The 14062-nt window shown below is 39.6% G+C and overlaps 1 protein-coding gene across 2 annotated transcripts in view; it reads right to left on the bottom strand.

Moving 5' to 3' along the window:
- The window catches only part of TANC2 (tetratricopeptide repeat, ankyrin repeat and coiled-coil containing 2), a 297008-nt gene that overhangs the window by 80200 nt on the left and 202746 nt on the right, over nucleotides 1-14062 (bottom strand). For both annotated transcript variants that reach the window (XM_044921763.1, XM_021678492.2), the window contains 2 exons: nucleotides 10026-10307; nucleotides 5807-5940 (listed from right to left, as the gene is read on the bottom strand). In XM_044921763.1, the coding sequence (XP_044777698.1) occupies nucleotides 5807-5940; nucleotides 10026-10307 (416 nt within the window). The remainder of the gene's footprint in view (nucleotides 1-5806; nucleotides 5941-10025; nucleotides 10308-14062) is intronic.

Below are 14062 nucleotides of genomic sequence, written 5' to 3'. Positions count from 1 at the left end.
GATCTGAATAGTAGGCATGCTTATTGATGTCAAAGTGTCTTTGATTTGGGGCCCTCTCAGTGAAGAGAGCTAGGAAATGCACATACATATACTAACACATAAAGATTCATCTATATTTCTGTATCTCTCTCTATATATTTATTGAAATATCTACAGATATAGATATACATATTAAAAATTGTGAGTATATGCTCATATCTCAGATTTCAATCCAGTGCCACCTGGCTCACTTTAAATTTCCCTTTCCTCATTTGTTTTGTTTTTTTTTTTTAAAGATTTTATTTATTTATTTGACAGAGACATAGAGAGAGAGGGAACACAAGCAGGGGGAGTAGGAGAGGAAGAAGCAGGCTTCCCTGCAGAGCAGGGAGCCCAATGTGGGGCTCCCTGCCCAGGGTCCTGGGATCAGGACCTGAGCCGAAGGCAGAGGCTTAACGACTGAGCCACCCAGGCGCCCCTCCCTTTCCTCATTTGTTAACTTCTTTCTCCAACAGTGAGAAACCTGGGGTTGCTATTTACAATATTTTTATTTATCCAATCAATTCTAATACATACATGAAGAATTTTCAGAATTGCTAACCATACGCCTGCGAGAAACACATTTATTAATCAGAATATAGCATTTAGGCACAGTTATTTTTGTCTTTAGCCTTACAGTATTCAGTCAAGATGTTGTCTTCCAAACTGCCTTCTTCAGTGTGGTCATGTTATTCATTTGAAATACAGTTAGGTTTGGGGTGCCTGGGTGGCTCAGCTGGTTAAGTGTCCAACTCTTGATTTTGGCTCAGGTCATGATCTCAGGATTGTGAGGCTGAGCCCTGCATTGGGCTCCATACTCAGCATGGAGTCTGCTTGGGATTCTCTCTCTCCCTCTGCCCCTCCCCCTGCTCACATGTGTGCACTCTCTCTCACTCTAAATAAATGCATAAAATCTTGAAATACAGTGAGGTTTATTTGTGAATGTTTGGATTCTACTTTGGGCTTCCCCACCCCAACATACTGGTTGGTTTTAATTATGTTTTGGATATGTGAAACATCACTATGTTTCTAAGAGTCATAGCTATACAAAAAAATACATGCAAAGGAGTGTCATTCTCTCTTCATCTTAATGGGTACCCCATTTCCATTACCCATATCTTCCTATTCTCCATTCCCACCAACCAGCTTTAGGTAATCAGTATCTTTTCCTTCTGGTTTATCCTTCCTGCATTTCTTTTGCATAAGTAAGCAGATACGTGTGTATTTTTTTTATATCCCTTTCTTTCTTACATGAAAGTTAGCATCCCATACTCCTGTGCACTTTCCTCCCCACCTAACAATAGGTCCTGAAAATACCAATGATAATTACTGATATACAAGAATTGGCACTAAGAACTTTGTCTATCAAATCAAGAGGTTTTTCATGGACACTTTTTTTTTTTTTAAGATTTTTATTTATTTATTTGACAGAGAGAGAGACAGCGAGAGAGGGAACACAAGCAGAGGGAGTGGGAGAGGGAGAAGCAGGCTTCCTGCTGAGCAGGGAACCCGATGTGGGGCTCGATCCCAGGACCCTGGGATCATGACCTGAGCTGAAGGCAGATGCTTAACGACTGAGCCACCCAGGCACCCCTTCACGGACACTTCTAATTCATATATATTAGCTTACCTCCTCAAAATACTAATTGATTTGAAAATCTTACTGAAAAGGCTTCTGCTTACTGGCTTGTTATATAGTGAGAAGTAAGATTGCTGGCTTCTGCTCTATGCTTCCAAGAACTAGCTTATATACTTAAAATGTGACACATGGCACAATTACTAGGATAATAAGGTGCCATTTCTTGTACAACATTTACTATAAACTTAAAACTATCCCATCTCTAGGGGCAGACAGGTGCATTTAGATTTTGCTTAAGGAAGAAATAATCATGAAATTTAAAATATATCCCTTGAGTAAGTGTAAATAATCACTAATTTCCTACTTACAATATTTAACATTTTCCAAATCTTGAACATAAACACCAATTTTAATTTAAAGAGCCATTTCTTATACAATGTTCAATATAAATTTAAAGATAATCCCATCTCTAGGCACAAAAAAGATTTACATTTTGCTTAAGATAGACACGATCATGGAATTTAAAATGAGATCACTTTTTTTTTTTAAGGATTTTTTACTTATTTATTTGACAGAGAGACAGGCAAGAGAGGTAACACAAGCAGGGGGAGAGGGAGAGGGAGAGAAGCAGGCTTCTGGCGGAGCAGAGAGCCCAATGCAGGGCTTGATCCCAGGACCCTGGGACCATGACCTGAGCTGAAGGCAGATGCTTAACAACTGAGCCACCCAGGCACCCCAAAATGAGATCACTTAAGTGTAGTCACTAATTTCCTACAAACAATATGTAACATTTCCCAAATATTGAACACAAACTTCTTGAGACTTTTTCTCTTGATGAGAGAGAGAGACTAAGAAGTGATAATGTGGGGAGATGTAATTCCTGGAGCTCTTTTCAGCACTCATCACGATCTGACATATTACATGTTTGTTTGTTGGCTTTCTCCCACTGGGAAAATGTGGGCTACGTAACAGTGGGGACTGTGTCTGTTTTGTTCACTGCCTTAACTTCAGTCTTGTATTTGATGCATTCCAAACTTCCATTCTAAATGAGTAAATTGATGATGATGATGGAAGCTCTTCAGCATTCAATGTATTTCCAAGGTGATATTTATTCTGATCTTCTAAAGAAGAAGCGGGAGCTAGTTTATCCAAAATATTTAGAAAAAAGCAGATGTCTTTTAAAGTTGCACTGAGTTAGCAATGAATATGAGGGAAATCTGAGACTGTTTCAGAAGCCCACTGATAAGTGGGGACAGTTAAAAACGTAGCTGGGGGAAATATGCTGCTTCGAGCTCTAGGCTGGGCTGGATGTCTATGAAGAAATTAGACCCTTATGATATTACAGATGACTCCCTGTTCCTCATTACTAATTAACCATGACAAGAGATTTCTCTGAATATTGGAAACAGACACGTTAAAACTCTGTTCTTCTGTTGAAAATCCTCAAAGATAAGGAGAATAAGAGACATGCAAACTCCACCTATATGGCTATCTGTCTATAATCTCAGATTATAATACAGAAGGTTAGAAAGTAGATGTATGATTCATAAATGACTTAGCAGACAGAAGAATGTGAAACAAATGTCTGCTGGGAGGAAGGACAATAGGATGAGGCCAAATCATCTGTAAAACCTCAGAAAAGCACAGGAGTTAGAAGCACCAGGTGCTGTGGAAGATCGGGGTGAGGAAGGGAATTGAAAATACAGACATTATTTGAAGTTTATATAAGGGGCAGTTAGCTCTCCAGACAGCCACACCCACCCTGCCAAGCCAGGTGACTACCTTCCCCAACACCCACAGGAAAGAGAATTAGATTCATTAGAGAAACAAAACCAGGGAAAATAGACTTAGGGATATCAGACACAGAATAGGTAAGGGTCAAGTGCAGGACTGAAAACAAGGGACTTGAGTAAAAGTCTGCATACTGAATGGTGAAACTCCAGCTCTTCTCTTGCCAGCTCTAGATACAGACCCAGGATATATATCCTCCAGGAAAGAGATGGGTGGATTTTTTGCTAGAGAAGATCAGCACAAAGAAAAAACTTTATGAACACTGACTTTTGGGTGTTTCCAACAAAGGCTGGTGGGTCATCTTACTGCTGTACAGTTAAGCTCTCTATACACATAAGCTTCCAATCAGTTTTCCAGTGCCTAAGTACTAAGGAAGAGATAAGAGAAAATAATCCATCTATAAAACAAGAACAGAATGCTGTGAAAAAGAAGGGAACAACTAGGGCAAAAGAAAGAGTTATTGGAAAACTATGACAGCCAATTCTTGTGAAAGGACTGGAAAGTGATGTTGTGAAAAATCTCTTAAAGTTAAATCAAAAACCAAAATAGAAAAACAAAAGTAGAATATAGTAAAGAAAACTAGAGCATCAGTATAAGAAATCTAATTTTTTATTAAAAAGAGTTGTAGAAGGAGAAAACAGAGCAGATGGTGGTGATAAAATTATCAATAAGTAGTACAAAAGCACTTCCCAGAATCAAAGACTATCTCCAGGTAGGTACCAAAACAATAAATGGAAAAAAGGCCCAAGGACAATGGTGATAAAAAAGAAGATCCTAAAAGTTTCTGGAGAGCAAAAATGGTATAAAGAATTAGGAATAAGGGATGCCTGGGAGGCTCAGTCAGTTAAGTGTCTGCCTTTGGCTCAGGTCATGATCCCAGCGTCCTGGGATTGAGTCCCTCATTGGGCTCCTTGCTCAACCTGCTTTTCCCTCTGCCTGCCGCTCCCCCTGCTTGTGCTAGCTCTCTCTCTCTCTCTCTGACAAATAGATAAATAAAAATCTTCAATAAAAAAAAGAATTAGGAATAAGAATATCATTTAATAACAAAATTATTAGAAGCTCAAGACAATGGAGCAATGCCTTCAAAATTCTGAGGGGAAATAATTCTTAACCTAGAATTACATTATGTCATAGAAATAGTAATGAATGAGAATGGAATAAAGATGTTTTTAGAAACTTAAGTTTTAAAAACTTACCTCCCGTGCACTGGCGGGTGTGCTCTACCAAAATGAAAGATAAAATCAAGAAAGAAGATGATGACATGGGATCAAACAAAGAAGAGAAGTAATGGGAATTTCCAGGATAATAGCTAGGTGGTAAGCCTCGAGAGCATCCTAGGTCCAGGCTGAGCTTGATGGAAGGCTCTAAGATAGATGTCTCAGGGGAAATGTAACTGATGTAGAAAACTGTACTGAGAGGCATTTTACAAAGCTATTAAGGATTATGGATTATAGCTACAGACTTGAAAAAGAATAAGCAAATTTTACTTTATTTTTTAAAATTTTTTAAGTAGGCTACACACCTAACGTGGGGCTTGAACTCACAACCCTGAGATCAAGAGTCACATGGTCACATGCTCTACCAACTGAACCAGCCAGGTGCCCCCTGTCAAGAATAAGCAAAATTTAAAATGAGGCATTTCGTGACCCCAGGAAAAACAAAATTGCTCAAGAAGGAAATGTTATCCTTGGTTCCACAATGAAACATATATGCACAGTACTAATCCTGAAAATACTATAATGTGGATTCAGACAAAAATCATGATATAACAGTATGAGATGATGGAGGGAGGAAGTAAAGTGAAAGACCTAAAATTCTCATCATCCATAAGAAGCAGCAAGAAATAACATATAAAACTGATGAAAAAAATTACAGCAGTATATGAATATTATTTAGAAACAGTGGAGGTAAAGATCAGAAGAACAGCCTCAGGGGTTGAAAGTGGCTGCCTTTGGCGTGAGGAGGGGAAAAGAATTGCTGGTTTTTATTATAAGTCTTTGAGCATTATTTGATTTTTGAAATCATGCATATGTTACTTTGATAAAAATAGAAATTTAAAACCCAAACATATAAAAATATTATGGACAGTATAGTATAGAAGGAAGAGTTTTGAACTAGGAATGAAAATAAACTACTGAGTGCTTATACTGTGATTTGGATAAATCATATAACTTCTTTGAGTCTCGACTTCTTTATCTATTCATTATGGGACTCTGGTTATTTCTGAGGGCCTTTCAAACAATAAGGTTTTCATTCCATAATGACAAAGTATTTTTCTAGGAGGAGCAAAGAAAGAGAAACTTTCCACCATGGTCTCATGGTATAGCTGTACACATTTCTGCCCACTTTGCCAAGGGTCCCCCTACCTTTATGTCCAAATGGAACTGGCATGCCCGCACCCTGGAAACCCTATTGTACCTGCGAGGCTAGTCTCCGCATAGCCTCCTCCTGCCGCCTGCGCATTTCTGGGGTTCCTGGGCAGCTTCCACTGGGGATGGATGAATGGGCTGAAGGTGGCTGTGTGAGTGGCAGCTCTCTGTTGGCATCCACATCTGGATTAAAAAGATGAGATGTTTGTATGAGATATTCATAAAGCCCTGAGTAAAAGGAAGATTGGTTAAATTCCATTTTTTCTATGATCCAGCAATTCTACTCCAAGAGAAATAAAAACTTAGGTCCACAGAAAAACTTGTACACAAATGTTCAAAGGAACAAGATTCATAACAGTGCAAAAGTGAAAACAATCCAAATGACCACCAACTGACGAACAGTTAAAATACGGAAAATCCATACAATGGAATATTACACTCATTCAAAGAAGCCAGTTACCGTCTACCGTACGATTCTCTCTATATGAAGTTCCCAGAGTAGAGAAATCCATATAGACAAAAAGTAAATTGGTGGTTATATAGGGGTGAAGATAGGGAGCTAGGGGGAGAATGGAGATTGACCACTAATGGGCATTACTTTTAGGGGGGAGACAACAATGTTCTGATATTAGATTATGGTGATTGCTGTACAACTCTGTAATAAACTAGAAAGCATTGAGCTGAACAATTTAAGTGGGTGAATTGTGTGGTATGTGAATTGTAACTTAATAAAAATAAAGCTGTTTTTAAAAAATTCCATTTGTTCATGTTATTTAGAAAATGTCTTATCTCCTACAAGAAATTATAGACTATATATATATATGTATATATATATGGGTACAGATCACAGTATAAAAACGGGTACCAAAATCAGGAGATTGTTGACGGTCACTAGCCATTGAAAAGGAGGAGGAATAGGGGAAGGTAGTCCTCATTTAACTCCCCACCAGCAGGACTGAATTAAGACTTCTTCCATCCAGCTGGGAGAGGAAATTCTCTGGTCACTGGAGCCGAGTTCAGAATAACTGTAGGAGGATAGCAGTGGGAGGCAGCAGTGGAAAAAGACTGAAAATGTGTGAACTGAGGTAAAGCTCAGTGACTGTCGCTGTATCATTTTTGTTGTTCACTCCTTCTCCCACCCCATTCCCTTTGTCTGGTATTTGATTTTGTGGGCAATTACTGCCTGAATACCTTCTGTACTCCAGCTACTGTTTTCTGGAGATGACTTCCTTTTTGTCAGAGTATCTTTACTCTCTGCTTGGTACTCAGAGAACAGGAGAAACAAGTTCGTAGGTAGGTAGCAGTCAATATGTACAGCAAACCGGCAAAACAGACTTCTGAAACGAGCGGACTAGGGAGGGTAGGGGTTACTCACTTCAACAGCTGTCTGGGGGCTTGGCAGCTGTTGGCAAATGTCAAATCCAAATAATATCTACCCTGAGACTTGTAGTGATGAGAAAAGATTGTCTTGTATTAGACAGAGCTTCCCTAACTACTGTACTGAGTATACTTGTAGTTAACGTAATAATGCCTAAATTACACAACGGGTCTATTTTTACAAGATGTTTTTGTTCTTTGTGTGTCTGTGCTGGGGGGGTGGGGAGGTGATGACTGTGGTGGTGGAGACTGACGGGGGAGTCGGGTTTGGGAAGGGGTGTGGGTGGAAAGCAGGATGACAGGCTACTGCCTGCCTTGACAGCTTTTCTGTACTGTCCCAGGGAAATGACAAGGAGGGGGCGGGCTGGGGGCTGAGTGTCTGTGGGGGAAGGACAGAGCCAGGCGAGGCAGGGCTGCAGGCTGAGAGGCTCACATCTTTCCCAGCAGTGCTGCGCAGTGTGCGGGAGGCAGGGGCAGAACAAAGAAGGCAGATGATGCCGAGATGGAAGCTGGGAGCTCCAATGATTTTCCACCTTGTTCTCATTATTTCTACAACTGTTATCACTGGTATCACTGACGGAGGGTTAGGAAAGCCCTTGGGAATTCAAATAAACCTATCCCAGCTTGATGCAAATTAAAGTCTGTGGAAAAATTAAGCCATCTCTCCATACAGACATCATTCTTATTCATTAATGAAAGAAATTCTGCTGCTGCCAGGAAAACTCCCAGCCCCAGCTTACATAATAACAGATTAATGCCGAGAAACAGCTCGCACACTCTATCAGTCATGTATTCTTGACCTTTCTTAAGGGCTAGTGGCTCTGGGAAGGTGACGGAGGTAGGAGGTAGTTTGGACTTGGGCAGATTACAACAAAAATTGTTTTGTACAAGGCTACTGCTGGTTCTGTGTAATTCTGATAAACACATAACCACATATTCTATCTCCTTTGACACCATCTTCAAGTTTTGAAAGTTAACTATCAGGGCAAATCTACAGTCACAACATACGGACATTTATCTCAAGAATGGCAGCGTCCTGGTATTTTTAGAGTATCTCTGGAGATAAAAGGCAATGGATGTCAGAGAATAACTTAATGAACTACCTTTAAAGAACCTCTGCTTTGGGGAGCACATGGGCTGTGTTCTATTAACTCTTGCTCTCCCAGGTACCTTTGCTTTCTCAGAAAACAGCTCTTTTTGCCCTCGGGATTTATTCTGTCCTGCAGGATTCTACCATCCTGTTATCGCAACAGCGATATACAGAGGAGTCAGAGAGCCTATTAGCAATCTGGTTTTCTTTCTGACACACTCAAAGAGTTAACCTCTTGGATTTCTCAGATAAGATGTAGTCTGGTGTGATATTTAAGCACTCAAAGGAAAATACTGGAATAGTCTGGAAAGTTAATTTCGACTACTTTTCAACTTCAAGAAGATATGTTTTTAGAATCACAGAATTTTAACACAGGAACAAATCTTAAAGATCACTTCCTCATTTTACAGATGAGAAAACAGGTCTAAAAAATTCAATTAAAATTCTCAAGTTACAAAATATGTGTAGTCACATGAGTGTTGGGGCTCAAACTCTGGGCTCTTGGCTCCCACGACACAATGTTAATTTCCCTCAGAAAAGCTTCCTGTAGAAACAGCATGACAGTGCTTGTGAGAAAGGAATTCTTCCATACCAATTTTTATCATACCCTGGGACTCTTAATTCAACCAGTTTTCTCTGTAGACACTAGTTCTTCTCCATGTGAGATATCCATTAAGTTTACCAGAGGTAATCTGCCTACTTAATGACAGGAGGCTGCTAATTAATTTCATCAGGAAGCCAGAATATCTGGAGGATGCGAAGAGAGTTCCTGTTGAGTTTCTAGCATGTGCTAGACTCTGTAACTACCATGATCTCAAGCCATTTCTAGTGGTTGCTGTCTGAAAATTTGCGGTGAGCTAGATTATTGATTTGGACTAGCAGAGCAATAGTTTCTGGTTTTGTTCTCTTATAAGTAATAGAAACCAGGCAGACTAGTTCTATATATATAGGTTATATAGGAAGAACATTCATACATTCTCTTTCTTCAGATGAGTTCCTCCAATAAGGAGAGGCAGGACAGCAAAGTGGGTAAGAGACTGGCCTCTGAAACAGACTGCTTAGGCTCACTTGTTTCACCATTGACTGGCTTTGAAACCTGGGAGGTCTACTTAACCTCCTTGAGCCTCAGATCACTTCTCTGTGACATGAAGATAACAGGAATTACCTTACTGAGTTGATAAGAGGATTGGGTGAATTAATATTGGTTAAGATCTTAGAGAGTGCCTGGTACTAAGGACCACGTGAGTATTTTAAAAATAAGATCCTGGTGGTGATCGTTAAGCTGTGCCCTGCGATGAAAGAAGTATGAATATATATGAGATCTCAGCATCTTTTCACAAGGAAGCAGGAGAAACCCTTCAAGGACACAATGAAGTTCGAGCCCAAGCAGTGCAGTACTGACTTCAAGAGCAAGGGAACTAAAGCTGCACACAAACTGTGCCGGCTCGGAGCGAGAGGACACGGGCCCTGGCTGAGCAACAGCCGACAGTGACGGATGCAAACGGCTCTTACAGGCGAAGCTGCAGTCATCGTCCAAAGGACAGAGTAACCAGACTGCCAGAAGGGAAGAGTCATAAATTTATTCCCAGAGAAAGGTTTTCTCAGTCACACTTAGGTGACCGCTAGATATGTGGGTTAAATGTAAACAGAGTATTACATTCTTTCTCTCAACTCTGAATTAATGGTCCTCTCGTGTAAGTCAGGTTTTTGCAGATCAGAAAATAAAAGGACGTAAGGCTTAATATGTCAGAAAAACTTTCAGAGAAACAAAGCAGGGAGTTCTTTAAAAAGGAATACGTACGTTTGGGGGAGGCGTGTGGGCTGTCTGAGGCGATCTGTCTCATCCGTGTTCCATGGCAGCTGAGGGCCACCAGTCTGGAAATGATGGCAGTTTTGCCGAACCCAATGTTTCCCACAATCACTACTCCTTGGTTCACGCTGGCATTTGAACTCTGAAGTTGAGCATCTATTTCATGGAAAACCCAATCCCGGCCAACAAACACTGACTCTGTAGTGATGCTGGGCACTTCAAAGAGCAGAGGCTTCAGGGAGATATCTGGAGGCCTATAAGGTGCAAAGTGAACTGGAAGGAACAATAAGAGAACACAGAACTTAGGCCAAACTGTCATCATTGAAAGAAATACAGAAGAAGAGCAGCATGGTTTAGGAGACTCTTAGTTACAGTACGATGGTATTCTGGGTTATTCAGCAAATAATACAACTCAATTTTGCTTCTACACAGATAAGCAATGGCAGGTGAGCTAGGGTCATTTGATACTCCAATTGGCAGAAAACAAACATAGTTAAAATGCCAATGATTTACGGAACAGTCAGAAAGACAGGGTGATATTCAAAATTATTAAACAGTGGGGATGGCCCGGCACCAGCACTCCAAATGGATGCCAAAGCAGTACGGAAGCAGGGTCCTTAAGGCTTCCTTCTACGCCTGGAGATAATCTTTTAGCTGCTGGATTGTGGGGAGATACAGGGTTAGAGTCCCTGGGGGACAGTCCAGGCTATGGCAGAGCACCCAGATGGCTTACAGCAACAGCTCTTTACCAACCAGTAAGGATATATTTCAATATTTAACAACTAATATGGCTACGTGTCTGTTTCTCTAAAAATACCAGTGAAAACAGTAATTCCTTTTAAGTTCATAATGGTATTTTTCTTTTTAATTTAGTAGGTATATTAGGATAAGCAAAGCCTCTAAAAGCTCTGATAGTTTAAAAAGTCTTCAACATGTTAAGCAGTCAAGGAAGCAGAAACCAAACTTTGACCTCAAGTCTTTGCTCATCTACTGCTTGTATTCATGCCAATTAAAAAAACAAAACAAAACCAAAAAACCAACAGAGTTTGGCTTATATACACCATGTCTTGGAGACAGATCCCACTGCTTTTCTCAAGATTTTTTTCTGTGCTTCTGTAGTTGTGGGATGTACTAAGATTCAAGCATGAGCTCTACTTTCAATAGTTTTCTAAAAATGCATAATAGATATAACTTGCTTTCAAAGATCAACCTTCTAATTTTATTGATGGTAGAAAGAAGTCTTGTCTATGACCTCCCTTATCTGGGTTAAATGCCTTCCTAACTGTTCAGAGAGTAGCTCGAAGATGTATCATTTTATCTGTCTGCAACCAGGTTGTTGTTGTTGTTGTTTTTAAAGTAAGCTCTATGCCCAGTGTGGGGCTTGAACTCACGACCCAGAGATCAAGAGTCACATGCTCTATCAACTGAGCCAGACAGGTGCCCCAGGAACCAGATATTTTATTTTTGTATCTTTAACCTTAGCACAGTGCTTTGGCAGATAGCAGGTACTCAATAAATGTTTACTGAAAGAATTAATTAAAAATAAGGTATTATACTCTAACCCCATTTCATATTTTGGAGTATAAAGCCCAGGGGAAGGGGATGAGGACAGGAGAAAGGAAAATCATAAAAGGGGGAAATGAGATCTATTTATACTGCTTATATTATTCTAGAACATGATTAAACCACTTAGACATAATTAAATGGGATCTAGAGATGGCAGCTTACTTGAGAAAATCTACTCACAAGCAAGCATACATGTACACATTCTCATTAAAAACTCTCTGAAAGGGCGCCTGGGTGGCTCAGTTGGTTGGGCGACTGCCTTCGGCTCAGGTCATGATCCCAGGGTCCTGGGATCGAGTCCCGCATCGGGCTCCCTGCTCAGCAGGGAGTCTGCTTCTCCCTCTGACCCTCCCCCTCTCTCATGCTCTCTCTCTATCTCATTCTCTCTCAAATAAATAAATAAAATCTTAAAAAAAAAAAAAAAAACTCTCTGAAAGGGCGCCTGGCTGGCTCAGTTCGTTAAGCGACTGCCTTCGGCTCAGGTCATGATCCCAGGGCCCTGGGATCAAGTCCCACATCGGGCTCCCGGCTCAGCGGGGAGCCTGCTTCTCCCTCTGACCCTCTCCTCTCTCATGCTGTTTCTCTCTCGCTCGCTCTCTAATAAATAAAATCTTTAAAAAAAAAAACTCTCTGAAAGCTATTAGAATGATAAAAGCATTAAAAAAGGATAACAATTCCAAAAATAGTGCAAATAATTAAAAGTATAAAGCCATACTCTAAAAAGAGAAGAAAACAGTTTCCTATAACAGTTTTAAAATGTCCCAAATTTTCACTTAAAAAAAAAAAAAGGCTGTGGAGATTCGGCTATATAATTGCTTATAATTTCCTGATTCTCATCTCTTTAACAAAACTTACTCTTTTAAAATCCATAACTAAAAAAATAAAATAATAAAATCCACAACTATAGGCTATTATAACACTGTATGTTAACTAATTGGACTTAAAATTTTTTTTAAATCCATAACTGTAATTACAGAATTCAGTGAAAATTTGACTATTAACTTGCTAAATTTATTCTTTTTCATTCTAATGGCTTGTAGCTCATAGTCTATTTTACCTTTCTTAAACATTACTTCATTGAGCTACACTTTACAGATCATAAAATTCACCCTTTTAAAGTATCCAGTTCAGTGGTTTTCAGTACAGCTGACCCTTGCACTACATGGGGGATAGAGGAGCTGATGCCTCATGGAGTTGAAAATCCACGTGTAACATCTGACTCACCCAAAACCTTACTAATACAGCCTATCTGACTCAAAGCCTTACTGGTAGCCAACTAACACATATTTGGTATGTTATACATACTATACACTGTATTCTTACAATAAAGCTAGAGAAAAGAAAATGTTAGTAAGAAAATCGTAAGAGAAAATACATGTAGAGTAGTGTCTGTAAAAAATCCACATATAAGTCAACCAGCCCAGTTCAAATCTGTGTTGGTCAAGGGTCAACTATACATTTACAAAGTTGTGCAACCATCACTATCTAATTCCTGAACATTTTTATCATCCCCCAAAGAAAACTCTACACCTTAACTGTTACTTCCCAGTCCCCCTTCCTCCCAGACCCTGGCAACCAGACTTCCTGTCTTTACAGATTTGCCTATTCTGGACATACACGATAAATGTTATTGTGTGATACGTGACCTTTTGTGTCTGGCTCATTTAGTATAATGTTTCTGAGGTTCATTCATGTTGAAGCATGTATCAGTACTTCATTCTTTTTATTGTTGAGTAATATTCCATTATATGGATCTATCACATTTTGTTTATCAATTTATCCGATAAACATCTGCTTTGTTTCCACTTTTTGGCTATTATGAATTATGCTGGTATAAACATTCATGTATAAGTTTTTGTGTACATATGTTTTCAGTTATCTTGGGTATATATCTAGGAGTGGTATTGCTGAGTCATGTGGAAACTCTATGTTTAACTTTTTGAGAAACTGCCAAACTGTTCTATTTTGCTTTTTGCTATTTTTTACAGAATATATATTCACTATAGAAAATTTAGGAATAGCAGATAAACAAGATAATAATTGTACTCCCAGTAGCCAGAGAGAAACACTACTCATATATATTCTGAATTTTTTTCTGTACCATAAATATTTATTTTAAAAACCCAAAATGGGATCATACTGTTTTATAATCTTTTTTCATTTTTCACTTACTAATTCCAGAGTTCTGAAAAGGTTGATTCTGTCAGACTTGCCAGCTTAATGGCTACTTCAATGGGGGGACTGATTCTTGGAGCTCCCTACTCCCACCATTTTCCATGTCATTTGACAGTAGGTTGCTGCTACCTACTCGGGGCTTCCTGGGCCCCTGGGAGTGCTTGGTGGGCACCCAGACAGACACACTGAGATCTGGGTGAGCAGTGACAGGACTCCCCGGGAGGAAGGAGAAAATAGATCAGTTGGCTTGAGATGAGTCTAATTAGGCCTAGTGAGACCTAAAGTCA

Source organism: Neomonachus schauinslandi, chromosome 15, assembly GCF_002201575.2.
Source record: "Neomonachus schauinslandi chromosome 15, ASM220157v2, whole genome shotgun sequence".
Classification (NCBI taxonomy): Eukaryota; Metazoa; Chordata; class Mammalia; order Carnivora; family Phocidae; genus Neomonachus; species Neomonachus schauinslandi.
Note: the sequence above shows the minus strand (reverse complement) of the source record. Positions and strands in the feature narration are given on the sequence as shown.